This window comes from Suillus bovinus, assembly GCF_016758785.1.
Source record: "Suillus bovinus strain UH-Sbo-P2 chromosome Unknown EDB93scaffold_106, whole genome shotgun sequence".
NCBI classification, from domain to species: Eukaryota; Fungi; Basidiomycota; class Agaricomycetes; order Boletales; family Suillaceae; genus Suillus; species Suillus bovinus.
Genome location: NW_024542162.1, coordinates 23,527 through 50,951, shown reverse-complemented (window position 1 = coordinate 50,951; position 27,425 = coordinate 23,527). Strand labels below are relative to the sequence as shown.

At 45.5% G+C, this 27,425-nt stretch overlaps 4 protein-coding genes across 4 annotated transcripts; 3 read left to right on the top strand and 1 right to left on the bottom strand.

Moving 5' to 3' along the window:
• Window positions 1-5,733: 5,733 nt before the first annotated feature.
• EDB93DRAFT_1255935 (uncharacterized protein) lies at window positions 5,734-7,318 on the bottom strand (the record flags this gene model as incomplete). Its single annotated transcript, XM_041453868.1, has 6 exons — window positions 5,734-6,140; window positions 6,192-6,333; window positions 6,391-6,486; window positions 6,675-6,967; window positions 7,070-7,118; window positions 7,166-7,318. 6 exons carry the CDS (start codon window positions 7,316-7,318, stop codon window positions 5,734-5,736), a joined length of 1,140 nt encoding a protein of 379 aa, XP_041302056.1.
• Window positions 7,319-15,904: 8,586 nt separating this feature from the next.
• On the top strand, window positions 15,905-17,707 carry EDB93DRAFT_1255933 (uncharacterized protein; the record flags this gene model as incomplete). Its single annotated transcript, XM_041453867.1, has 5 exons — window positions 15,905-16,045; window positions 16,093-16,606; window positions 16,687-16,863; window positions 16,914-17,052; window positions 17,245-17,707. The coding sequence occupies 5 exons, from the start codon at window positions 15,905-15,907 to the stop codon at window positions 17,705-17,707; spliced, it is 1,434 nt and encodes a 477-aa protein (XP_041302055.1).
• A 5,553-nt stretch (window positions 17,708-23,260) lies between these two features.
• EDB93DRAFT_1108430 (uncharacterized protein) lies at window positions 23,261-24,209 on the top strand (the record flags this gene model as incomplete). The annotated part of the gene is made up of 3 exons (XM_041447841.1): window positions 23,261-23,518; window positions 23,548-23,739; window positions 24,147-24,209. 3 exons carry the CDS (start codon window positions 23,261-23,263, stop codon window positions 24,207-24,209), a joined length of 513 nt encoding a protein of 170 aa, XP_041302054.1.
• A 1,999-nt stretch (window positions 24,210-26,208) lies between these two features.
• On the top strand, window positions 26,209-27,013 carry EDB93DRAFT_1094964 (uncharacterized protein; the record flags this gene model as incomplete). The annotated part of the gene is made up of 2 exons (XM_041446650.1): window positions 26,209-26,615; window positions 26,677-27,013. 2 exons carry the CDS (start codon window positions 26,209-26,211, stop codon window positions 27,011-27,013), a joined length of 744 nt encoding a protein of 247 aa, XP_041302053.1.
• Window positions 27,014-27,425: the final 412 nt, after the last annotated feature.

The following is a 27,425-nucleotide window of genomic DNA, read 5'->3' as shown; positions in this document are numbered from 1 at the left end:
GTAGAATTCCAACTCTATGCTGATCTGACAGATCATTTGCCAACACCAATGAAGAAAAAAGTGCAGCCTTAGTATGCACCTTCTTCCCACCACCACTGGCCACCTCATCAGTTCCAACAGATGCCATATTCCCTGACCCAGTTCCAACACCAGCACCTATCAATGATACCCAACTTTTGAGAAGCATCGCCAAGCTGAGCCCTTACAAGGCCCCCGGTCCTGATGGAATTTGCAATATCATTTTTATTCGGTGTATGGAGCTGCTCAATCCATACTTACTTCATCTTCTTAATGCAGTGTTCACCCTTTGGACTTACTACCCACCATGGTGAGATTTTACCACAGTGGTGCTGCGCAAGCCCGGCAAACCAGATTACACAGTCATGAAAGCTTATCGGCCAATTGCACTCCTTAACACAATATGCAAACTCCTCACAGCCATTGTTGCTGATCAGATGACATACCTACTTGAGCACCATAACCTCCTACCAGAAACTCACTTCAGCAGCCGACCCGGCAGATCCACTACAGATTCGTTACACCTACTTGAAGCAACCATCAAAGATGCATGGAGGCAGGGCAAGGTAGTATCAGCACTCTTCTGGGACATTGAGGATGCATTTCCAAATGTTGTAACTGACCACCTGCTATTTAACATGAGACAACAGAGACTACCAGACTCCCTATTGGGTTTCACTGAACAGTTATGAACAGGGCATCGCACTCAGCTCAAATTTGACGGCCACCTCTCTGAGTGGTTGGTGATCCGAAATGGTATAGGCCAGGGTGATCTACTTCCAATGATTCTGTACATCATCTATGACTCAGACCTTGTAGACATAGCAAAAGGGAGGGGCAAAGAGGAACAGACACTTGCTTTTGTTGACGACACAGCATTTATCGCAATAGGGAAAACCTTTCATGAGACTCACTCCATTCTTCAGCAGATGTTGGAACGACTGGATGGCAGCTACACCTGGGCGAGAACTCAAAATTCCAAATTTGAAATTCAAAGTTTGCATTAGTTGACTTCTCACTGAATCTGACCAAGGAACACCCACCTCTCATCACAAGAGGCACAGTGATCACCCCAACTGCTACCCACTGCTTTCTAGGGGTCATTCTGGACAAGACACTACATTGGAAAGCCCACATCACCTATGCTCTAGTGAAAGGAACAGCCTATGTATTTCAGCTGCACCATTTATCTTCTACCTCTTTGGGGATGCCACTCTCACTTATGCATCAATTATATTCAGCAGTAGCCCTACCCAAGATGCTCTATGCAGTGGACCTATGGTTCTGTCCTTTATTCATAGGGGATAGTGACATGCCACAAAGAGGTTCTATAGGTGTAGTAAGGCACCTAGCTAGAGTTCAACACATTGCCGCATTAAGTATCATGGGGGCCATGTGTTCAACAGTGACTGACACTCTGGAAGTGCACACCAAACTACTTCCTGTCAAACACAGACTCCAGAACATATACTACCAAGTAGCCATTTGGTTAGCAGTGCACCCCCCATCACATCCCCTATACATGCCAGTGCAAAGAGTGGCCAAGTGATATGTTAGATGCCACAGATCCTTCCTCCACCATCTATACCATGCCACCAATCTCAATGTGACCACCATGGAGACCATTACACATGATAGACGCCCCCCCAGTTTCCGAACTCCATACTGTACCACCATTGCTGAATCTCGTGACCTTGCTATCCAAGACCATGACGACAACACAGATGAGATTAAGATTTACACTGATGGTTTGGGCATAGACAGTAAAGTGGGTGCAGCGGCAGTCCTAATGCGCAACAGTCAACAGCAACCAAAAATTCTACATTATCACTTGGGATCTATGGACAATCACACAGTATACAAAGCTGAAGTGGTTGGTCTCACTCTAGCAGCACAACTACTTTCTATGGGGGATGATATTAAGTACCACGTCTCTATCTTTGTTGACAATCAAGCCACAATCAAATCTGGTGATATTTTCTCAACTAAATCAGGCCACTATTTAATAGATCACTTTCACAGACTGATAACAAGCTTAAAGGAAGAAAACCGCAGTCATCACTTTGAAGTTACGGTTAGATGGATATCAGGGCATGATGGTGTGGAGGGTAATGAACTAGCAGACCAGGAGGCTAAGAACGCAGCCAAATTGAGTGCAGCCCCAGCAGACAACTCCTGCCCTACCTTCATAAAGAAGTACTCCCTTGCAGCATCTCTGCACTAAAACAAGTGCAAAAATGTGAGTCCTCTGAATGCTGGGCAAGCTTCTGGCTCATCTCTCTTGCTAGTCATCTACCAAAACATCATATTAGCATGCTCATGTGGCTCCGCACCAAGCACATTTCCTTCAACCAACACCACCACCACATCAGCAAAAGCCCCTCCCCCAACTGCCTGCACTGTGAAAACACTGCAGAAACAGTTTTGCATTACCTGCTCATCTATCCCCAATATGCAAGGGCTCACCATGTTCTAACCTCTACCCTTTGATGCTGTGCATCCTCTATACCCTACCTACTCTCCAACCCCAAAGCAAGTGCACCACTCATCTGTTTCATCAATAGCACAGGCCGTCTGCGATCAACCTTCAGTGATGCTTCCCCCCAAACTCGAAATAACAGTTGATGACCCAATTTTAGTAAGAAACACTCCTCAAAGACACATCTCAATAAGTGGCAGTGCAGGTCACCACTTACCACTCTCTTACTCGAAGACAATGGGAGCTGAACCCACCCTGGCAGTTCATCAGGAGTTCTTAGGAGCATTAAACAGGAAGGCAGGGAGAACAAATCATCTGCAGTGAGGTAAAGGAATTTGTATACATCAGAGACAATGGTTTAGAGTCATCTGGCCTACCTACCCTTCTTACTTTATTTTGCTCTGTGCTCCATATTTGCCTTCATACATGGTATCACATCCGAGTACTTGTTTCATCCACAGCCAATGACAAGGACCTATTCACCACGTTGTAAAGAGTAAATCTCTGCTGGGCTCAGCAGAAATTGTACTATGTAGTCAACACATATTTAGGTAGATCTTTGCATGACCTAGTCTGCTATACTTGCACAGCAAGTGCGTTCGATCCTAAAGGGATTGCTAATTGGTATTAGTAGTAAAATGCATCAGTAATGCAAATAACAAAATATCTGAAGCTGCGAAACGATGTCCGAAGGTAATCCGATGATGTCTGAGGGTACTTATCCGATGTCCGAAGCCAAAGTGCAATGTCCGAGATTTCGGACTTTCGGACTTCACGATAATAGGTCAGAAACTTTACAACAAGTGTTGGATTGTGAGCGATATGTGCAAGTATAATGAGTGACAGAGTATGACAGTGAATGAATGGTAATATTTCGCAATGCAACTAAGAACTACGAGAATATTCTGGGTGATACGCAGAGTCGGGAAACAGCTCCTGACTACTGGATGATAATTGCTATGGGTCACTACAGAGTATTTAAGTAAGTACATAGAAATCTGGAATACTATAGGCGAAGGTAGTAGCGATATATTTCGCGTCCAATGTCCTATGTAATAAGACACGAGGTGCTGCGGATATGTAATAATGTGGTCCAAATGTCAGGAAATGTGCACGGGAATATTTACGCACCTAGTGAGGCTAGTTTGGAAGGACAAGGACATGGGATGGACAAATGCGCACAAAGTGCAATTGGCTGATGCAATGTCCAAAGGTCCGATGCGGAGTGGCTCAGACATGTGCGGAAGTGCATCGGACATGTGTGCATATGTTTCAGGTGTTGATGTGAGTATGAAAATATGTGGTTCCAAGCCCAACACCGCGACCATCGTTACAATGCGAACGTGCCATGACTGTCAGGTTTGCCAAATGCAAAAGCTTCATATTCCACCAACAGTTCTGATACCAGGAGGTTTATTCCGCAAAGCGCACGTAGACACTATGAAGATGCCCAGAGCAGGCAGATTCAAGTATCTCGTGCAAGCGTGCTGTGCACTCACAACGTATCCCAAATGGTGCATGTTGCACAAAGAGAACACGAAGACACTAACTGCTTTCATTCTCGAAGAACTTCTTTGCAGATGGGGTCCGATCACTGAGATTGTGACCAATAACGGACCCACATACAGACTCGCAGTAGATGAGCTTGCGCAAAAGTACGGGATTCACCTGATTCACATCTCGCCCTACAACTCTCAGGCAAACAGTATAGTCAAAAGACAACACTGAGATGTCTGGGAGGCCGTCATCAAAAGTTGCAATGGTGATGACTCACAATGGTATCAAGTCATTCATTCTGTTTTCTGGGCCGAGCGCATCACTATTCATCATGCGACGGGCCTATCGCCTTATTTTATGGTTCAGGGTGTTGAGCCTATTTTTCTGTTTGATTTAGCTGAAGCAATGTTTCTCGCTCCTTTGCCAAGCCGAGGTGCATTTACCACCGCTGACCTTATAGCATGGTGCACGTGCCAATTGCAGAAGCGCGAAGCCGATCTAGATGTGATTAAAGATCAGGTAGTCAAAGTGTGATTCAAGTCTGTTTGTGACTTTGAGAAACACTTTCACGCATCTATCAAGTCTTATGACTTTGAACCCGGCATGGTAGCTCTCATCCGCAACTCAAAATTTGAGTACGAGCTGAGCAAGAAGACCAAGCTGCATTATCTCGGACCAATGATGGTTGTGTGGCGCATGAAAGGAGGTTCTTATATGCTCGCTGAGCTAGATGGTGCAATATCGAAGCTTTGCTTCACCATGTTTTGCATGATACCATATTATCCGTGCAGTGAAGATCGCGTATCCATCACCCAGATGACTGGAATAGACAACAAAAGTATAGATCATTTAGAGACTAACAAAACCATAGAACCAATGAAGACAAACCCGAGCGCATGGAAGCTTCGCTCATTGCGTACTCGCATATCCGCACCCCTGCATTCCCAAATCCTGACTCTCGCTCCAGTACATATCATTCTGCAATCAAAAAAGAACAAAAAACACTACAAAAATAAAGAAAACACAAAAACACAGTCTTGCTAGAAGTATTTACTCTCAGTTTTACCCCGGGTTTTGTCCGGCAACCTCAGTTTCCCTCTTGCATCGCATCATATATCCTGCACATTCACTAAACATAACATAAACACAGACTGTATCATATTGCGCACATCACACATAATAACCGTAACAGTATATACAGATAAGTTCTCCTATTTGACTCACACACGCATAACCATCCACATAGACTTTCTATTTTGAATGTGCAAAGCCGCACAGCGCCCCTTTTTATATAGACCTTACTTGATCATCCTAATTGCCCCAAGCAGGAATAGACCCAGACAGCCCAATGAAGAAGACAAGTTGAGCGCGAAGCTCATGTGATCATGCCTACACCACTAAAATATATCTCTTTTGATTCTATCTATGTCACTCTCACTTACAATTCCTATTTCCCTTATATCCAGGCCCAATGGACTCTTTGGACATGGATGGGGACTAGGACTTCACACGAAGATTACACGGACTCATATTTGGTGCAATGCGAAACCACTAGATTGTACAATGTGCGAAGATGGGAAAAGTATAATACAGCACATAAGCACGTGAGGCGAGGCAGATTATAGTATGTGCACAAAGATAGCACACAGAAGAGAAAAGAAAAGGCTATATATGTCTATCTACTTCCAAGCATGCTCCTGCCCTGCAACAACCTCATCCATTTCCTGCCCCATCACCCCTCAGTCATCCGAAAATGTGTACAGGCAATTGCTCATGGCGATGAGCTCCTGTTGCTGCTTCTGTGCCTGGTAGTTGATGTTCCTCATGAACCGATCATAGTCTTCATGCGAGGTGTACAGCCTGTCCACCTCCGCCTGGAGTCGCTTGTTGTTCGTGCAAAGGCATATGAGTTCGGAATTGTCAGCCCTCACCCACAAAGGTCCAGCAACCACACGCACAGGCAAAGGCTTCACCAGCCTAGGCACAGGGTGCGCCTTCTTCGGCGGTTCCTCAACCTCTACCTCAGACTCGCCGGAGTCGTCGGCATCATCAGCCATGGTCGGTTTGACCATTGGAAGACATTCTTCGGCCACACAAGGTACTTTGCATAGCACCACCACAGCCTCGGATGCCTTGCATTTCGTAGCTATCCCAATCATTAGACATTCCAATTAAGAGAAAAGAAAAGACCACTTACTGAAGTTACATGCTCGGTGCGAGCGTTCACAAGGACCGCAGCACGTGTTCTTGCCTTGTGTGCACTTGACCCTGCGCTGCACGCAATTCTTGCAGGGAGAATCAAGTATCTTTGAACCAGTGGACATGCACCCACCAGCCTTCTATCAACATGAATCAAGAGTTAGCCAGATGCAACAAAAAGATAGACAAGCACTCACAGGTTTACCCGTGTCTGGGTTCTCCTCCCTCTCATTCCCCTTCCCTTTCTCCTTAGCCGTGTGTGCCTCCACCACAATCTTCTCCGCTGCCGCCTTCTATCCACTCACCGTCTTCCTTGCCACTCCTACCCACTTGTTCAGCTCTCATAGGAGCTCCTTTTCTTCATTGCCTATGGAAAACAATGTCTCAGCTTCCAGTGCATCACAGGTGCAGATGCGTGCATTAGCCTAAGATAAGTAAGTCAATGTGAAGTCAAAGAAACACGAAGATGCATGCCACTCACCTCAAAATGTGCCCACTCACGGAGCCACACTTCAATATCCTCCAATTGTTCTTGAAGAAGCTTGGGACGCAAGCCTGACAGTACAACCAGCGATGGGAGAAGCACGTTCCAGAGGCGTAACACGCGGTTGCCATCAGACTCGATGATGGGCGCAGGCTCAGGAATTTCTGGAGCCAGCTCCTCAAGCACAAGAAAGATCGAAGTTTGACATGTTAAAAAATGCAAGGGATTATTGCGGTTAATGTGAAAGATGAGAAGAACAACATTTGCCACATAGTGCTCTTTTAAATGCACTAACCACAAATTATGTCAGCATTCACACTAATTCCCAAAGTCATGAGGCCGACCACTGGCACTTCGTTTTCGGAATATGGACCACAATCACGTGACCTTACTTGTCGACATTTCTCTAAGTCCATCTGCGCGAATGCACACATGCGCTGACTGGGGACAGTCAGATTTTAAAGTCTCCCGCTGTTGTAGAGACTCACATCTCCACATACACTCCCCTCAAATTCTCCCATCTTCCTAACAAACTTCAGCTCTAATCCAAAGGATATGTCTTGTGCAGTAGCACACACTATTTTGCAGATTCCACATGCAGCCACTTGCATCTCGCATACACCATGCGCCTGCCTTTGCATTGTCCACATATCTGTCTGCCTGTCCTCCTCATGTCCTTAGATGTTCATTGGTGCATTTTGTCACTATATTCCCATTTTGACTAATTGTTTTCCATCGCTAATACTTGGCTTAGCGCTATGCGCGCAGCCGAGACCCTATTACCTACTTTGCATACTATATTTGGCTTGTTCGGCTAACTACATCGGACCTGTGCGCCTAGCACCGCTTACCTATTTTAATTATACCTCTCTATTACTTATGTACTGGGTCAATTTTATGCCCACTTTCTCTGTGTCCTTAGATACTAGGGAATTTTACTTGTTGTTGCCAGTGACTATCTAAAGTTGCACTCATAAGTTGTCCACTTTCACATTAGCATCAGCCAACCTTAGTTGGGGTGTTAACACTCATCTCATCTCGTCTCTCCTTTGTCTCTCTTGCTTGTTTGTACTTCGCCTTCGCTCGCACATGCTACCTTTGCATTGCGCACCTCACACTTTCCCTTTCACACTTGTATCTGCATATCGTCAATCACATTGCACTCGCCTCACACTTTGCACGTCTCTTAGTTTTATTACTCTATTAGTAGTTTGGTGTCCCTCTTTTTACAAGACAGGTTTCCCTTTACCCAGTTAGCTGCCCTTGGGTCAATGTTTTCACTTGCGCCTGGGTCTGGCTGTGTTTGCTTAGCTTAGCACCAACTTTGACCACATTTTAGATTCCTCATCTTCAACGGTATTACACATGATATGATAGAGTCTGTGGTTTTGTTATGTTCAGCGAATGCATGCAGTATATGATGGGATGCGAGAGAGAAACTGAGGTCACTGGACGAAACCTGAGGTAAAACTGAGAGTAAATACTTCTAGCGAGACTGTGTTTTTGTGTTTTCGATGTTTTTGTTCTTTTTGATTGCAGGATGATATGTACGAGAGTGAGAGTTAAAATTTTGGGAATGCGGGGGTGTGGATATGAGTGTATGCTATGAGTGAGCCTTCACATGCTATTTGTTATGCACGTGCTCAGGTTCATCTTTATCAGGTTCTATAGTTTCATTAGCTTCTAAATGGTCCATACTTTCATTGTCTATTCTGGTCATCTGCATGATGGATATACAATCTTTGCTGCACTGAATAATATGGTATCATGCAAAATGCAGTGAAGCGAGGCCTCGATATTGTGCCATCTAATTCTGCAAGCATATAAGAACCTCCTTTTGTGTGCCGCACAACCATCATTGGTCTGAGGTAGCACAGCTTTGTCTTTTTACTGAGCTTGTACTCGACTTTTGAATTGCAGATGAGGACTAGTGCGCCAGGTTTGAAGTCATAAGACTTGATAGAGACACAAAAGCATTTCTTGAAGTTGCAAATCAACTTGAATTGTGCTTTGACTACCTGATCCTTAATTGCATCTAGATCTGCTTCATGGTTCTGCAATTCGTGCATGCGCAATGCTATAAGGTCAGCAGTGGTAAATGCACCTCAGCTCAGCAAAGGAGTGAGAAACATTGCTTCAGCTAAATCAAATGGAAAGATAGGCTTGATGCCATGAACCATCGCGTGATAAATTGTTATGTGCTTGGCCCAGAAAATAGAATGAACAACTTGGTACCATCGCAAATCATCACCATTGCAACTTTGATGATGGCCTCCCAGACATCTTGGTGTCATCTTTCAACTATACTGTTCACTTGGGAGTTGTACAGTAATATGCAAATCGGGTGAACCCTGTACTTTCGCGTGAGCTCATCTACTGTGAGTCTGTATGTGGGCGAGTTATCAGTCACGATTTTGGTGATGGGACCCCATCTGCAAAGGAGTTCTTCAAAAATAAAGGCAGTTAGCGACTTGGTATTTTCTTTGCACAGCATGCACCATTTGGGATACAATGTTAGCACACAGCACGCTTGCACAAGATACTTGAATCCGCCTGCTCTGGGCATCTTCATAGTGTCAATGTGCGCTTTGTGAAACAAACCTCCTGGTATTGGTACTGTCAGTGGAATATGGAGTTTTCACATCTGGCAAACCTGACATGTGTGCATACCACTTAATGTCTTCGATGATGTGTGGCCACCAAAAGTGTAGTAGCAACCACATGCGCATGTGTAGATGCCTTTATGTTAGTTGTGTGGTGACTTCACACTAGATGGGTTGAAGACTTCTAAGACTTCAAAGACTTGAAGGACACTTCAAGGACATTACTATATTAGTAGATAACTTCAAGGACTTCAAGGACACTTTGAGGACAAACCTCTAAGACCTTGAGGACACATACCATACTAGGAATTGTTTATATTTGTTTACATAGACTCGCCCATGGTGCAGAGTTCACAAGTCTTACATGCTTCGTGCATTGACTTTGAACTCTCAGGTATAGTACTTTACTTATTCACACAATAATATCAAGTGCATTGACTTTGAACTCTCAGTTATTCTAACAGGTTATGAGCCCTGCGCTTTAGCAGTCAAATCTGTTGCTGGAGTTCACTGTCTTTGGGCCAACATAGTGCGCATTTTCTCTCCTCTCGCATCCAGCCACTGGTACACTCTCCCCACCCATTATTCCTTGCTCTCTTTGTTGAAAATCAGCAAAGACAGCCCTTCCCTCGAATTCTACCAAGCCCTTGCCCTTAATTCGTCCCACTGCTGCAAAACTGTGCTGTCTCCCTCGCCATGCCCTCAGAAGACTCGAAATCTATTCACACTGTCACCAAACTCACTTCTACCAACTATGCTACCTGGAAGGGTGAGATGAAGGCCTACCTTCGAGTCAAGGGTCTCTGGTTGCTTGTCAATGGCATCAAGACTCGACCTACAGAGACAGAAGCTGCAGCAAAGTGGGACACCAAGGCAGACAAGGCAGCTGGGGAGCTGTATCTGGCGTGCTCTGTAAAGCAAAGGACCCATATCGATGCTGTCCAGGATGACCCTGTCGAGATTTGGACCACCCTGGCTTCCACACACCTCCAGAAGCGTCCTGGCGCGCACTTCAATGCCTGGGACGACTTCTTCTCTATTAGGAAGCAGCCTGACGAGTCCTTGAGCACCCTCATTGCCAGGATCGAAGATGGCATGTCCAAAGTCCAGGAGCTTCGACCCTCAGACCCATCCAAGCCTTACACCATCAAGGAACTCGACCAAGAGCTGGTCTGCATGACCATGGTTCGTTCCCTGGGCGAGGAGTACTCCAATTTTGCGTCGTCTTTGATGCTACTCAAGTCCTTGGACAAGGAGGAACTGAAAGCAGCATTTCTGGCTGAGGAAACCCAAAGGAGGAGACGTCCTGAAGGTTCTGGGACCAATGCAGCACTGTTTACTGCATCTGGAGACTGTAGATGCGGCACCTCTGTCACCTGCTGGTACTGTGAGAAGTCTGGTCACTGCACCCACAAGTGCAGGAGTCTTAAAGGTGATAAGGATCGTCGCAAGACCAAAAACAATGGTCGAAAAGGTGGAAGGAGCGCTAACAAGGCTTCTGAGGCGTCCCAATCATCGTCTGCAGCGTCTACACCCTCTCCCAACACCGCTGCACCCGCCTCCAACTCAACCACTGCCCAGAACACCTCCCAGAGCGCCCAACAGGTCATGGAATTTGCTGGTAATGCAAGTCTTCGCACTTTTGACCCATCCCATCCACTCTGTCCCTTGCAACTCGATTCACATGCTGACTGGAATGCAGACACAGGTGCTACCTCTCACATGACCCCCCATCGTCACTGGCTGCGCAATTATGCGCCCAAATGCATCCCTATCAAGCTCGCAGACAACAACATAGTCTATTCAGCTGGTGAGGGCACAGTGGTATTCAGTCCAGTCATTAATGGGAGGCGTGTCGAAGCTGTAGAATTCACTAGAGTCCTTCATGTACCAGATTTGCGAAATAATCTACTATCTGTCCTATATCTAACTCGCAACATGGGGTTCACTGTGCTCATTAATGCATCTAAGATGTCCTTCGAACGCCCCACTGGTACCCCACTGTTTGTAGCCAGCATCAGCAACTCGAATGCTGCATTCCTGAATGGTTCTACTGTTGCATTAACTGAATATGCATCTGCAGCTGCAACTCTGCCCCTAGACTTTGACCTATGGCACAGGAGGCTCGCTCACCATCACCTAGAAGGCATTAAGATGCTTATAAGGGAGAAGCTTGTCACTGGGATGACCATAGAGTCGAAATCTGCACCAGATCCTATCTGTGAACCATGCCTAGCTGGAAAGATGCATGCAAACCCCTTCCCTCCTTCTGAATGGCGCGCTTCCAGGCCTCTCGAGCTTGTCCACACGGACGTGCACCAAGTCCCTCACCCCAGCTTCTCAGGATTTTGCTATTGGGTGTCCTTCATAGACGACTACTCCAGATTTAGGTTCGTCCTACCCATCAAATAAAAGTCTGATGTCTTTGAGGCCTTCAAGACATTCAAGGCTTATGCTGAGAACCAGTCAGAGCGAAAAATCAAGATCCTGAGGGACGACAAGGGAGGAGAGTACATGAGCAATGCTTTCTTGCAGTTCACCAACTCCTGTGGCATAGAACGGCAGCACACAGTTCGAGCACGTCCTCAGCAGAATGGTGTTGCAGAGCAAGCCAACAGGCTGCTCTCTGAGCGCATCACCACCATGCTGGATGAAACTGGCCTACCTAAAGCATTCTGGGGCGAGGCTCTAGGTGCCCTAGTGCACGTGTGGAACAGATGCCCCACAAGCGCAGTGAAAAGTGCCACTCCCTACAAACTGTGGCATGGAAGGAAGCCAGATGTCTCCCACCTTCGAGTCTGGGGTTGCACTGCCTATGTGCATGTCCAGAAGGACAAGAGAGAAGGACTCGGATCTCACATGGAGAAATGCGTGTTCATTGGGTATCCTCAGGGCTACAAGGGCTGGAAGTTCTACAATACCACCACTAAGAAGACAGTAATATCAGAAAGGGCTGATTTCGATGAAAGATATTTCCCCCTCTCGAAGCGACCTACTGAGCCTTCGATACCAGTCCCTACTGCCCCTACACCTGCACCAACTCACCCTACTGTCCCACCTATTCCATAGACACAAAGGATATTCCAAATATCTGACGATTCAGATGCTGATGATGAATCCAGCTCTGATGAGTATCAGGATCATGGGGGGAGCAATGGTCCTCCAGATGTGCCTCCTGCTGCCCCTGTAGTGCCTAATATTGATCCAGATCCTCCTCAAGTCCCAGCCTCGTCTCCAACTCCATCACCACCATCATCTCCACCTCCTAGACCTCCCTCTCCCATTGGCATCGGAGCCAGACTGCCCAGGCGCAATAGAACCAAGCCTAGAGAGTGGTGGAATCTATCTTCAGCCCAACTACACTCTGATGTCGATGATGAGATTGAGGACGTGGATCTTGGCCATGAGATTGTCCTCTCTGCAGCTTCACCAGCTGAATCGCTGTCCTACTCCGAAGCTCTGAAGCGCCCTGATGCGGAGCAGTGGAAACAAGCTGCCATAGGAGGAGCTGAATGCCCACAGCATCAATGGCACTTGGCAACTTGTTCCCAGACCTGCTGGAAAGAAGGTCATAGGCTGCAAGTGGGTGTTCAAGGTGAAGCGCAATGCTGATGGATCTGTAGAGCGCTACAAAGGCAGATTAGTGGCCAAAGGCTACAACCAACGACCTGGCTTCGACTACCTCGAAATATTTGCGCCCACAGTCAGAATGTCCAGCATAAGAGTCGTCCTAGCCATGGCCGCCATTCACGACCTCCACCTGCGCTCTATAGACATATCTCATGCCTACCTCAATGGGGAGATGGACTGCGACGTCTACATGGAGCAGCCTGAGGGATTTGTTGAAGGAGATGCAAAAGAGATGGTTTGCTTGTTGAAGAAGAGCATATATGGCACCAAGCAAGGAGGCAACAGATGGAACCAGAAAATGCGCTCTGTGCTCGAGTCTTTGGGCTACACTCAGTCCTACTCATATGCGTCCATCTACATCTATCTAAAGGACAATGTAAGGATCATTCTGCCAGTCTTCGTAGATGACATGACATTTGCTTCGAAATCTGCTGCTGCCATCGACCGCACCATCAAGGAGCTCTCCCAACACTTCAAGCTTCGTGATCTTGATCCCACTACTCAGCTTCTGGGCATTAAGATAGACAGAGACTGGTCTAAGCACTCCATCACCATATCTCAACAGCAGTACTATCTAGACATCCTCGAGCATTTTGGCATGGCTGATTGCAAGCCCATATCCACTCCCATGCAGCCCAACCTTCGACTCAGTCACTCCCAGAGTCCCAAGATGCCTGAAGAGGTCCAGTTCATGAAGACTGTACCATACCTAGCTGCAGTAGGCGCCCTGATGTACCTGGCAACAACAACTCAACCAGACATTGCCCACACTGTCGGTTATCTTGCCAGATTTAACTCGAATCCAGGATTAGCTCACTGGCAAGCTGTCAAGCACCTGCTTCGCTATTTCAGAGGTACTGCCAACTACAAGATCACTTATGCGCCTGATCCATCAAGCACCGAACTGTTCTCAACCTATTCCGATGCTGATCATGGTGGATGCAAGGACACAGGGCGCTCCACTGGTGGATACTTGGTGAAGATTGGTTTTGGAGTTGTCTCATGGTCTTCTAAGCTACAAAGTATTGTAGCACTATCTACTACTGAAGCAGAGTACATCTCTGCAGTCTCAGCAGGCAAGGAGATCCGATGGATGCGAAACTTGCTGCAGGAGATGGGATTCTCTACCACTGCACCATCCATACTTAGAATAGACAACCAGAGCGCCATATCTGTTGCCAAACACCCAGAACACCACGGGAGGATGAAGCAACTGGATCTTAGTTGGTATTGGCTCAGAGATGTTGTTCACAAAGAGATAATTGCGCCTATCTTTGTGCCCACAGCTGATCAGCCAGCTGACATCTTGACAAAGTCTTTGAGTCGACCAAAGGTGGAACTGTTTTGCAGGATGATGGGAATACACAGATGAGGGGGGAGTTGTTAGAGATTAGAGATGTGTTCAGTCAGGGGGGAGTGTTAGTTGTGTGGTGACTTCACACTAGATAGGTCGAAGACTTCTAAGACTTCGAAGACTTCAAGGACACTTCAAGGACATTACTATATTAGTAGATAACTTCAAGGACTTCAAGGACACTTTGAGGACACATACCATACTAGGAATTGTTTATATTTGTTTACATAGACTCGCCCATGGTGCAGAGTTCACAAGTCTTACATGCTTCGTGCATTGACTTTGAACTCTCAGGTATAGTACTTTACTTATTCACACAATAATATCAAGTGCATTGACTTTGAACTCTCAGTTATTCTAACACTAGCTTATGCAAAGGCAAAGGTAGAACAGAAGCATGGCGTGAAAGCTAACGCGAAGGAGAAGAACGTCCGCTTCAATGGTGTTTCTGTTCCTAGTAAAATGTGATTGTAACCAGGCCCTGCATCATGCCAGCCAACAGTTGAGGAAGGAATCATCTCCCCAGCTATTTAAGTGACATCTAGCAAAGGCAAGGAGGTAGCCAAAATACCCATAGTAATACAGCCCACGCTGATCACGAGCGTGGAAGCATCGTCTTCATTGTCATCTGCAAAAAAAACCACTAATGTTTTGCCCCCAGCAGCAGCAGTAGCAGTAGCTCCCATGCCTTTGGGCACTTATCATTTAACCTGTCCGCTCGAGGACGAAGGCGCCAAAAAGTGCATAACTGACCGGATTCTAGATGTTGCAATCAGCATTCCTGTGTGCAATGTCTTAGCCATTTTGCCCGACATCCAGAAGAACCTCCATGACATGTCGACCAATCGAAGGGTCACAGTCGCGACAGTCTCTGTCAATGAACTGTTCAGTCACCCCGCTTCACATCATTGGATGTGTGAGTATGAAAATGTGTGTTCACGTAGTGACAACAGACACATCATTGCAGATCACTTTGCACCACTGAGGTGTATTTGTGCAATGACCGTAGGTGGCTGAACACTTACCTGTGTCCTAGATCAGGGTGCAGAAGTCGTTGTAATGCTGAAGGAAGTTTGGCAATCACTTGGTGTAGGTCTGTGGTCAGATCACCGCATGTGCATGGAGTCAGTCAATATGTCACATGACTCGACGCTCAGTGTCATAGAGAATATTCCACTCAATTTCAGAGGAGGTCCAATGTACTTCCAAGTCCAGGTAACAGAGTGTGCAAACTTTGAGGTTCTGCTCAGCCAACCATTTTTCACTCTCACTTCTTGTCGCACGTTTGATCTCCCTAGCAGAGCATAGGACATTTTATTAACAGATCCGAACATGCACATCCCGACCCTCCCTTGGGTAAGAAACTGTCAAGTAGCAGTTCACAGTGCACCTTGCAGCGAAGCGACACATACGCACTCGCACATTAACGTCACCAAGGTTGAGGGTCAGGATTTTTGAGTATCAATGATCTGCAGCATATGCAGGGAGACACTACAGAGTGTTTGTGCTCCTCGCTTCATCCATCACACTCATTTTCTATTTCTTATCTTGCTACCAATGCAAGTAAGCTTTTTTGTTTTGTTTTGATTCATATATTTATGCTCAAGGAATGTAGATGGCTTTATGCCTTATTTCTCGCAATGGATGCCAATTTTTACTTATGCTGCCGCAACAAGTCCTCTGAGCAGGCAGACCATAGCCTAAGCAAGGGCTGGGCTTACTTTATAGAACACAATGGATTCAAAAATGTGCTTGACGCTTATGCCAGCCAGGTGCAAGAGGTGAGGTTGAGCATGCCCTAGTAGACATTCACTGAGATTGTGTTTAGAAAAGTTCGTGCACCAGCCATAACACTGTTAATCTTGCTGACACCAAGAATTCGCGGGGACTTGCTGCCACAGGTGTTGGCGCCATCATTTGCACTCGTCATAACCTTACACATCCATCCTCAGTCGGAGATCTCCAAAAAGGAGAAAGGTATGCAAATACGGATTACCTATTCTTCTCGACAATGCGACATTCTAACAAGGTTCTGGCTCTCAATGTCTCATATGATATTGCCTGTCAATGGAGTAAACACTTGTGTCAGCAGATGTCACACTATCCCTCCCAGATTCATTTTGCAACCGACTCGAAAATTTTACCATTTGTCATTCCCAAATTTCATCTACCGGCGCACATTGCAGCATGTCAAACTTCATATTCTCTCAACCTCATCAAAGGCATGGCGAGGACTGATGGTGAAGCCATCAAATGTGGATGGTCCAACATGAATCCTGCTGCTACAAGCACATGGGAAATGGGCCCGGGGTCAAGACGCAACATCTTGGATGACCATTTTGGTGATTGGAATTGACGTAAAGTGTCCAACTTGGGTATGGACTACACTTAGATTGTACCTTTGCCTCTGATAGTTTATTAGGTCCTTTGCTCCTCAAAAAACTCAAGGAGGCAATTCCAGAACATTATCAGCATGCCGTAGATCTTCAAGACTTCAAGGAAGCTATTCCATCTTCGAGTCTTAGTGCTTGGCGGAAATTAGTAGAAGACTGGGAGGCTGATTGTTCTAAACCAAACCCTTTCGAGATTAAAGCATCAGGTATATTTTTGCTTGTATGATATTTGCATTCTTTAACTTGTGCACTACAGTTATCACTCAGGCATCTGTTAGACTAGAGCTTTCTCAGCTTGAAGCCCACCAACTAAGACAAGGAATCGACACCTCCCTCCACACAGATGTCTCCCCTGGCATATTAATCACTGCTGGGATTGACCTAGAGGCTTTACAGTATGTCTGAGTTTTACACTGACAAGCTGGGCTTAACAAATCATTTTACCTCAGATGTTGACTTGCAACAGATGCTTTGAACATTGGAATCCACGCCACTGATAACCAATTGTCTACTATGCAACAACGTACTAATGCACTGCACCGTTGTATCAAGCAGTGGATCCAAATCCAAATGCTATATATTCCCAGCATTGCCAGACTTCAAGCCGACATCTCTGATGCTGCAGATACTACTACCCTTGAGGAGCCTACTCACGCCATCAAACTATGGATGCTGTCTGCAGTTGTGAAGGCAGGTATGTCTTGCAATGTGAACCTGTGTAATATCAAGTGGAAGTTATGCCATGCCCAGGCACATGACACTCTCCAGGGACTCTGGCAACACCTACAACCAAAGTGTCATCTTACTGGGTTCAAGAAAAACTGGGTAACTGGTCAGCAAGCACACATGAGATCCCATGCTGTTATTGATACTGTGGAGGTGAAAATCGCCGCTGCTACAACAAAGTATTGCACAGTGTGGAGGGCACCAGATGCCTTGGCAGATGCACTCCTACGACTTGATTGGAAAGTCGAGTTCCCAAAGCTCAAGGATGAGGACATTCGCGGTATGACAGAGGCGCAGGCAGGAGGCTTGGTGTCAGAAGGTTGAAGGCTCATGGCTGTATCTTGGATCTGGAAACAGTGCCATGGAGCAGGTGAAGAAGAACTTTCTGAAGGTGAGAGTTACTAATTATTTAATGTAGTTTTTCTAACCAGAAATAGCAATGCGCATCGAGTGGTGCAAAGCACGAGCTCATGCAAACAGGTGGGAGGAGGAGGTTGAACTTGTGCAGGAGGAGATGTGACATGTAATAGCATTGTTTGAGTGGCATGCAGGTTGTTGGGAGGAACAGGCAACTTCCAGGTTAGATGACGGAACAATGCAGCATGAAGGAGCAGTGGGATATGCGTTGCAACAGGCTGCAATTCGCCAGTCCATGCAGGACAATTGTCTTTTCTTGTAGGACATAGTTCCCAGCCTTCTCTCTGTTCAGACGACTGCAGAACAAGCACCCTTACCCGCCACAACCACCATGTAGCATTAAATAGGAGGGCTGTATGTTTTTTTTGGCACATTTTTGTCATTTTCCTGCTTTTCACCCCACTATGTGTCCCTAGTCAGTAGACTACTACTAGGTGAAATATGTTGTCCATCGTCGAGCTATACAAGTACTGCATTGACCACATGACCACACCCGCTATGATATTTTTACCATCTATTTTTACTGTCTCTCCTGGATGTTTATGCTTATTTGGGATATGTTGCATGCGGGTGTATGTGGTGGTTCTAACTTTGCACTGATTTGAGATATTTTTATCATCTATTTTTACTATCTATTTTTGCCTCCTAGAGTGTTTGGTGTTTGGTGTATTTAGGGCAGGCACAATAATTTGGTCAAAGATATGCCCAAAAGAACAGTGTCAAGGCACACTATGGCTCCCAAGGGCTGTATGAATACAAAGAAGCCTTGAGAATAGCTGGTGAGCATGAATACATAGCCTTCTACAATAACCAAGGGTGTATGGATACTCCTGCCTAGTGTTGTTCTGGCCCGGCTTGGCTCGAAAGCCATGGCTTTGGCCTGGCCTTGCAAGGCTCTGGCCCATAGAATATTCAGGCCAGGCCAAAGCTATGATTGATGGCTGGCTTTGGCTCGAGCCATGGCCTGAGCACATGAAATGTGAAATATTGGTGCAAGAAATATACTACAAACATATGTACTAGGTTTCAATGTCAGTACTATTGGATTCCGAATCCGAGTCACCATCATCATCAAGCAATAGACCATCCCAACCCTCTTCTTCAGCCTTCTCCATATCTTCACTCTTCTCCCCCAATCCACCCTCAATTTCGAACTCATCAACTTGAAGTTCCTCCTCCACAACAGACGACAGCCCTGGTTCATGAAACAGAAGATCATGACAGATAGCGCATTTGACACATTGAAGGGCCTCGACGACATCCCCTTTGAGCCAGTTGTGTTATTTGCTAATAGTTATTCCACCTTGAGAAAACGCACGCTCACTGAAAACAGACGATTCATAATAGATAGATAGTTATGTGCAATCGAGGACCATACTGGCCCATATCTTTGACCGTTAATCTTGTTCGAAGGTGAGGAATATGAAACAAATAGTAAAAAAAAAATGAACGTACACCCCACCATTGAATCATGCTCATGCCAGGCAAAGGTGGTGCCTCAAATGTGTTGATATAGTTCATGAAATTGGCCTGCCATGGTTTAGCCCAAGTTGATGGCACTATTGTTGGAACATCTTCGTCTTCATCTGAGCTTTGCGTTTCGCGAATGAGTTTCTTGAGACAACTTGCTTTTCCTTGTTTGACGTGAGTGTCTTGCGCTGATGCAGTTGTACCCATTTCAAGGTAGCGAGCTTCGAACTTTTAAATCTGTCAGATATGAAAAGATATATGAAGCATCATTTGACCTACCACTTGTTCTGCACAGGCAAGGACATCTTCCTGAAGATCTTTAGGCCAGTTTTTCTTGAAGTGAGCCATTTTGCCTGTTGGATTGAGTACTTGTATGTCAAAGTTAGCAATCACGATTCACAGTGAATGCGATAAATAGATGGATGAACTCATAGCCATAATATATGCAGGAGTCTTTATTGTCTTCTCATAATACTCGTCAATCTTGTCGGCAGCAGCATCCAGTGCAAGTTCAAAATGAGCATACTTAAGCTGTCTTGCATGAGAGGACCATGCTTTGTAGAGTGTCTCGAGTGCAGGAACCACTAGGTGTAGTGTAGTTCCTGCATCCAATGAGAATGCCTGTTGGGCAATGCTTGCATACTTGCCAGAAACTCTTAGGCAAAAATGGATGAAATAAATCATACACGCACTGAAAGTAAGTCGGCAAATTGGCCAACATGAAGCCACCCTGTACTTGTCAGTCTTAAATAATCAATCTTAGCACACCTCATAAGATCCCGCTCCTGTAACCCCATCTTGTTATACAAAAAGATCAACATGCACTTTGCTACTCTTGGCACAATTGAGCATAACATAGGTCGATGACCAGTGAACCTTCATATCGAGTAGAAGCTGGGTTGGGGATACATTGGCCTTTTCTTGAACACGTTTATATAGCTCCTTCCGTTTTTCTGATGAGTGTTCCTTTAAAAATAGTTAGTGTTAGTTAATTCAGTGCACCAAAGACATCAGCTAGACTTACCTTGATACAAATGCTATGGACTAGTCCTATCTCATCATGCTCGCCTTTATTCAAAGTGTCTGATTTGTGTGCCTTGGGATTGTTACGACTTGGATGGTATCTGTTGACGACGCTCAAACAGAGCGTGTGTCGTCAACGGTCGAGGACGTCCTTGGGCTAGCCCAAGGTTAGGGGTCTTACTTGGCAAGGCTTCGGCAAGTAAGATTTGACGCCTATGTCCAAATCGGGTAGCTTATGTCAAGCGGGTGCTAGAAGATAAGCTATATCGGCCAAGGCTTACAACACCCGAAGGTTAATCGTAAGATCATCATTAATTAGAAGGACAGAAGTCCGACTAGTTAACAGGGGCTTTGCTCATCGACTTCGTCGATGAGTAAAGATTGAGACTAAAGACTTATCCGCAAAGAGCAGATAAGAGAATAGAATATAGACTGCTGGCTAGGCAGAAAGGATCACTCTGGTGAGAGTAGGAGGTCAAGAACCAAGTAGATTCAAGTTAAGGAATATAGTACATGGTAGCAAGTTTATATAGAGGATAGGAAGCGTATTAGTGGGTGATAACTCGTACTACCAAGAGAGGCAATCGGTAAAGGGTAAGACTATAACAGGAAAGCACATTCGCGGTGAGACACGAGTGAACCTGAATGTGCTGATAAGAAAGTGAGTCAAAGATCGAAATAAGAAGTGAAACGCGCAGGGGCACGATCATGCAACTGCGGAGCTAAGTATAAGTACACATGCGCGACTGCGCACCAAGTCATAGATCGAAAAGGGAACTGGGCAGAGGGACACAGCATGCGTCATATCATAGGTTACCATCCAGACGGTAAGGGCAGAGGGACTGTCCACAGGATCAGTCAGGTGGTGGGACGGAGCATGGGTATGCTTCGTCAGCAAAGGGATCCGGCCAGATGTACTGGCTTTGCTGCAATGACAGGTAGAGGGCGAAGGGGAATGCGAGGATAACCAGTATGACGAGAGTAAGGTCGGGGTAAGGGTGTGATGCGAGGGCTGATACGAGTAGGATGAGGAGAAAAATGATAGGGGCCCAAGCATCAAGATGTTCTTGTAACAGGGATCATGTGGTGAGTAGTGTGGAGATTTACTGTATGTAGCAATTAAAGTCTGTATTCCCAGATTGACAACATGTGCCAGACAACTACCGTGATACTGTTAGATAGTACAAAGTATATGTTGTAAATGAACTTACTTTATCCTTTGTTCACACCATGGGAACTTCTTTTGGTGCCGCTGATGATAAAGCCGTGCAAACTCATCAAGCATTGTGCCATTATTGGCAGCATTATCACATGTGACATAGCCAAGCTATGGAATGTATGAGTATGAAGTGAAGCGATTGAAATCCAAGTCAAGATACCTTGTGCATGATGCCAACATGGTTCAACACCTTAAACAATGCACCACCAAGACATTTTCCATTGTGCGCATTATTCAGTTTAATGAATCTGAGGAGCGCACTCTCACATTTCCACATTGAGGGATTGTCTTCCTGGATCCAATGACCTGTCATGGCAAAATAACCATCAGTATTACCAGCTTGCTATGCATCACAGGTAATGTTGATGGCCCTGTAAACAGCGTCACTCTAAGTCCCATTCAAATATATATCAGATGAAGACAGAAAGCAAGATGCACATTCAAAGTTGCCTTGAGCTTCATTAAGTGATTTTTGAACATGTGCATAATCTGCGCCTGCATTGCCTTCCTTCCAGGAATTTTTATGCCATTGGTAGCATGAGCAGCCACATCAATCATCTCTTTAAATTTTGGATGTTCGAGGGCTCGGATGGACTCAACACAGCAAATATTAGCGATAGACTCTGATCAAGCAATACAGACACACCTGGTCCGTCGCTATGAGCCATTCAACAGCTGCAGTCTTGAACAGCTTGTCAGAGTATGGAACCACACACTCCGCAAGCTTATGTTCAGTAAGATGCAAAGTGATGGCCTGCTGAGCGGGCACGGCTTGGCCTTGCAATCCTTGACATCGCCGGGCAACATTGAATTGAATTTGTTGGTTTTGGCCCAGGTTTGATATTTTCCCTATTGTAAGAGTATTTGTTAGTTTATATTCAGTGTGATCAATGAGTACATACCACAAAGTTTGCTTCTGTGTGCTGACGAAGAGTTGTAGTTTCATTTACAAGAACACAGCCTTTCCTATGAAATATGGGTGAGTATGTCAGCAACATTGACAGCTAAAATCTTATGCGCAGCTCTTGCATTTCCAATGCTTCTTTACCTTCCCATTTTCTCCTGTCTGCTCGAATGCTGGTCCAAAAAACTGTTCAATATCAGCCATTCTACCTTCACATGTCAATGATGCATCAACAATTGATTGGACGTCAACATCAATGGGGATACCATCTTTGTCAACGTCTTTGTCAACGTCCACTTCCTCAATACATTTCTTTTTTGCTGATGCTTTAAATTAATAAGAATGTTCAGTTAGAAGTAGGTTGTAGCACTCACGCTTCGGATTAATATATGCACTTTCCTGCATCTCTATGTCATTGTTGTCCTCATCATCCTCAAAAATCTCCTCTAAGTCAACACGAACTCTTTTCATCTGGTTGGGGACATGCAAAGTTGGTGGTGCAGCAGCAGTCTTGAATGTGGTGGAAGTTGGTTGCTGTGAAGGGCCTGCCACAGATGACAGTTCAGTACCTTCTGCTTGTTTGATGCATCATGCAGCTTCAGCAATATGAAAGTCGTTGACAGCCTTTTTCTGGAAGGAAAGTGTTACCAGTTCCACTGAATGAAGGAGTGCTGCAGTAGGTTTGGTTTTGCGGACTGGACGTACAGCAACACAAGTTTTGCCCTCATCATCTGAGAGAATAGTGGGCGGCATAGCGTCAGTTCAACAAGGGGAAGATGAGTATCTCACCTAATATTATATTGCTGGTCTTTTTGTGGCTAGTTCAGTCATTTTGGATGATTAGATGCCTGATATTGCAGAGAGAACAGAGACATACCATGTTCCTGAAAGCATATTTGAGATGTTGATGAGTTTGAGAAACCTAAGCGCACATATTAGGAGCAAGATCGAAGGCGGAGAACATTGTGCCGGATGCTGGAACCAATTTTGGCTTGAATACACATTCTATTTCTTTGGTAATAGTGATGGACAGGTCCAGTTCGGTCCAGTTCTCTGGGAAATTAAGAGAACCAAGAACCGAACCTATGGTTTGGTTCTCTCAGTAAGCAGAACCATGGACCGGACTGTCAGTTCGGTCCAATAATGGTCTGGTTCTGGTTCAGTGAGGGTTCGAACCAAGAACCGGACCAAACAAACACTATTTCTCTCCCCTTGTCACATCGTCACCATGATAGGCACATTGGCAAGGCTATTGCCTCAGCACTCGTACAGAATGGTGCAAAGGTCTATATTGCTGCTAGGAAAGAGCTCCAGTTGAAGGAGGTGTGTTTGCTGATTACTTTATAGAGATGATCTGATGAAGTTGATAACTGCAGCACTGAATTTGAGCGTGCTTTGCAGTCCGATTTGCTTGCCCTGTGCAAGGGACAAGTCTCCTTCTGATGGACTCAACATGCCCATTATGATCAAGCTGCAGTTGGCGTGACATGCTACTGCCTGTAAAAGGATTCCCCGCAACGACACCTGGGCAACTCTATGTCACGTTCATTGCTGGCCTCGGGCCCACTTTTGCATCACTGAGCTCTCAAATGACAGTTGATATCCCATCAACTTTACAGGGTGTTGCGTTTGTCTGTTTTCAGCCACTCATATGACTCAAACTATATGTTACAATAACATTTACTCCTATTCTATTTTTCTTTTTCTTGTAACCATGACGCCGATTCTAGACTCATCTAGACTCGGCTATTCTCTTCAAGCGGGCTGTCCGCACTTCTGATCTTCTTTTGTAATATAAATACTATCTTGTGCTGCATGGCAAGACCTTACCTATCTTGATAGGTTGTACTCTTTTTCCTATCTTTGATACCGTTCTCGGAGTGCACTTACCGATGGTCCGTGCACTATTTCTTTACATATATAAACCCCATGTACTTCACTAGATTTCCCTAACTTAATCTACTGGGTTTTCCCTTTGAATCCTGATCTACAAGGTCTCCACCCTTGTAGCCTGATATCTGATTCTAAGGCAGTCACTCACTGTCCTTAGCCTGAACTCTTGATCACGGTAGAAGTGCTAAGACCACTCGCCACCAGTCCTACATAGAAGCCCTAGCGCTCGTGTAGAAAGAACCCTTGATCCAGAAACCCTCTTTGTATTAAGAGGGCCGACGAACTGTCAATATAAGATAGGTCTATCTTTGACCTTTGACAGAAGACCTATCCCAGTCGTAACACTATATACTAACTTGCCACCGGTTCAAACTGTTACAAGAACATCTAGACGCTTGGGCCCCTACCATTTTTCTCCTAATACTCCTCGTATCAGCCCTCGCGTCATACCCTTACCCCGACCTCACCCTTGTCATCCTCGTCATCCTCGCATTCCCTTTCGCCCTCTACCTGTCGCTTCAGCAGAGCCAATACATCTGGCCGGATCCTTTCGCTGACGAAGCATACCCATGCTCCGTTTCACCACCTGACTGATCCTGTGGACAGTCCCCCTGCCTTTACCGTCTGGACGGTAGCCTATGATATGATGCACGACGCATCCCCTTTGCCCTATTTCCTTTATTGATCTCTGACTCGTTGCGCAGTCACACATGCGACTTATACTTAGTTCCGCAGTTGCACGATCGTGCCCCTGCGCGTTTCACTTCTTATTCCGATCTATGACTCACTTTCTTATCTGCACGTTCAGAGCTCGCCCGTGTCTGGCCTCGAACGTGCCTTCCTGTTATGGTCTTACCCTTTACCGATTGCCTCTCCCGGTAGTACGAGTTATCATCCACTAATACGTTTCCTGTCCTCTATATAAACTCGCTACCATGTACTATATTCCTTAACTTGAATCTACTTGGTTCTTGACCTCCTACTCTCACCAGAGTGATCCTTCTGCCTCGCCAGCAGTCTATATTCTATCTTCTTATCTGCTCCTCGCGGATAAGCCTATAGTCTCGATCTTTACTCATCAACTTTGTCGACGAGCATAGCCCCTGTTAACTAGTCGGACTTCTGTCCTTCTAATTAACGACGATCCTTACGATTAACCTTCGGGTGTCGTAAGCCTAGGCCGATATAGCTTATCGTCTCGCACCCGCGTGACATAACCTACCCGATTTGGACATAGGCGTTAAATCGTACTTGCTGAAGACACGCCAAGTACGACCCCTAACCTTGGGCCAGCCCAAGGACGTCCACAGACCGTTGACGACACAAGCTCTGTTTGAGCGTCGCCAACAGATACCATCCAAGTCGTAACACAAACAGGTTCGAACCTGTTCAGAACTGGTTCTGCAATTCTGTAAGTCCTCAAACCATGGACTGGACCAATGGTTCGGTTCTCCCTATTGCCCGAACCTTGAACCGGACTTTGGTCAGGTTCGAAAAGGTTCAGGTTTGAACCGTGGTTCAGAACTGGACCTGGCCACCACTATTTGGTAAACATCTTACCAAAAAGTGCATAGTTCTGGACTGGACCGTGGCAGCACTAGCCCGGCCCGAGTTTCAATATTTCTGCTCTAAAAACTTTATAATTCTCATTTATAATGCTAACTGTATCATTTAAACACACCTCGTCACCACCCGCACTCATCCTTGACATGTGAAAGGTGTCAATATTTGTAGTGTTGTTGGCAGAAGTCTGCCATTCTGCCAATGGCAATTGCCGGCAGTAGGTCGAGGGCGTTGGGCAGAAGTCGGCAGAAGTCAATGTGAATCTTATTTGTACTATCATCAAATAGAATATGTTTGACTTTGAATAAGTGTATCTGAGCCTCCGTGCATGCCAATATGTCCTCGAAAAAGTCTACTGGCTGCCCTACTCGAAAAATCATCACCAACCACTTTATCCAGGATCAAAAAGTCCAAAATTCATCCAACCGTTATTTTTACAAATGCAACTACTGTTTGACGTCTATAGAAGGTCGCGACGACAAACATCTCAAGCATATTCTTGACCGGAATATTTGCCCTATGGCTCCAGATCATGCTCGCACAGAAGTCCGCAACTATCTCACTATAAAAAACGGAAATCAAGCACTACTACTCCCACCTATCATGGATACAGATTCTTCTTCATTCCCATCAACTTCAGGAGACACAGCTAAAGCTCCACAAAAATGGAAGAACCTCTTCGGATTTGTGGATCTTCCAGTCACTCCAGAGCAAGCAACACATGCAAATTTCAAATTGTTTCGGTGAGTTCAAGTGTCACAAATCATTAATTGTGTACTGACTGTGTGAATATTAAACCCACAGATTCATTGTTCACGCTAATATACCTTTCTTGGTTGTGGAGAACTGGTTTTTCCGTAACTTCCTTGATGAAATTTGGCCCTTGTATCAAGCACCATCACATTATGTGCTGTCACATTCAATTATGGATAGCAAAGTTGCGCGCGTCCAAATCGAGGACATTGCACATCTCAAGGAACGTAAAAAGCTTACATATTTGCTTGATGGGTGGGAGGATAAAATAAGACGAAGCTTGTATGGGTCGTTGGCTGCTGAAGTCAATCAGCCTCCAGTCGTGTTGAACCTTGAGGATATGACGGGCACCGAGGTTCTGCAGACAAACTCCTTGATGTCTCAGTGAAAGCTTTGGAAAGAATGGAGATCAGAGATGGATGTAACATAATCGCGGCAACAACTGACAATCCCACTGTGATGATGTGCACACCCGTTTATGAAGCGGCATGTGACAAAAGCTACTCAGGTAGTGCGAAAAAATATGACTACTATCAGTTAGAGAAAAGAATTAAATGAACTATAGACAATCACTTTCCCATTTATGTCTGTGGGAAGATGCACAGAAGAAGATTGGAGGCCTCTCACCTGTTGCCCCAGATATTGTCACCATTGTCCTCCGCGACGCAGAGTTTTGGCCTGCCATTGAACAAGGGATCAAGGTTATGAAGCCAATTGTTGACCTTATCGGAGATGAGGAGTCCCACGATTCATCACTCGCTTCCTGCATGCTTGGGCTAATTCGGCTTGCGAAGACAATC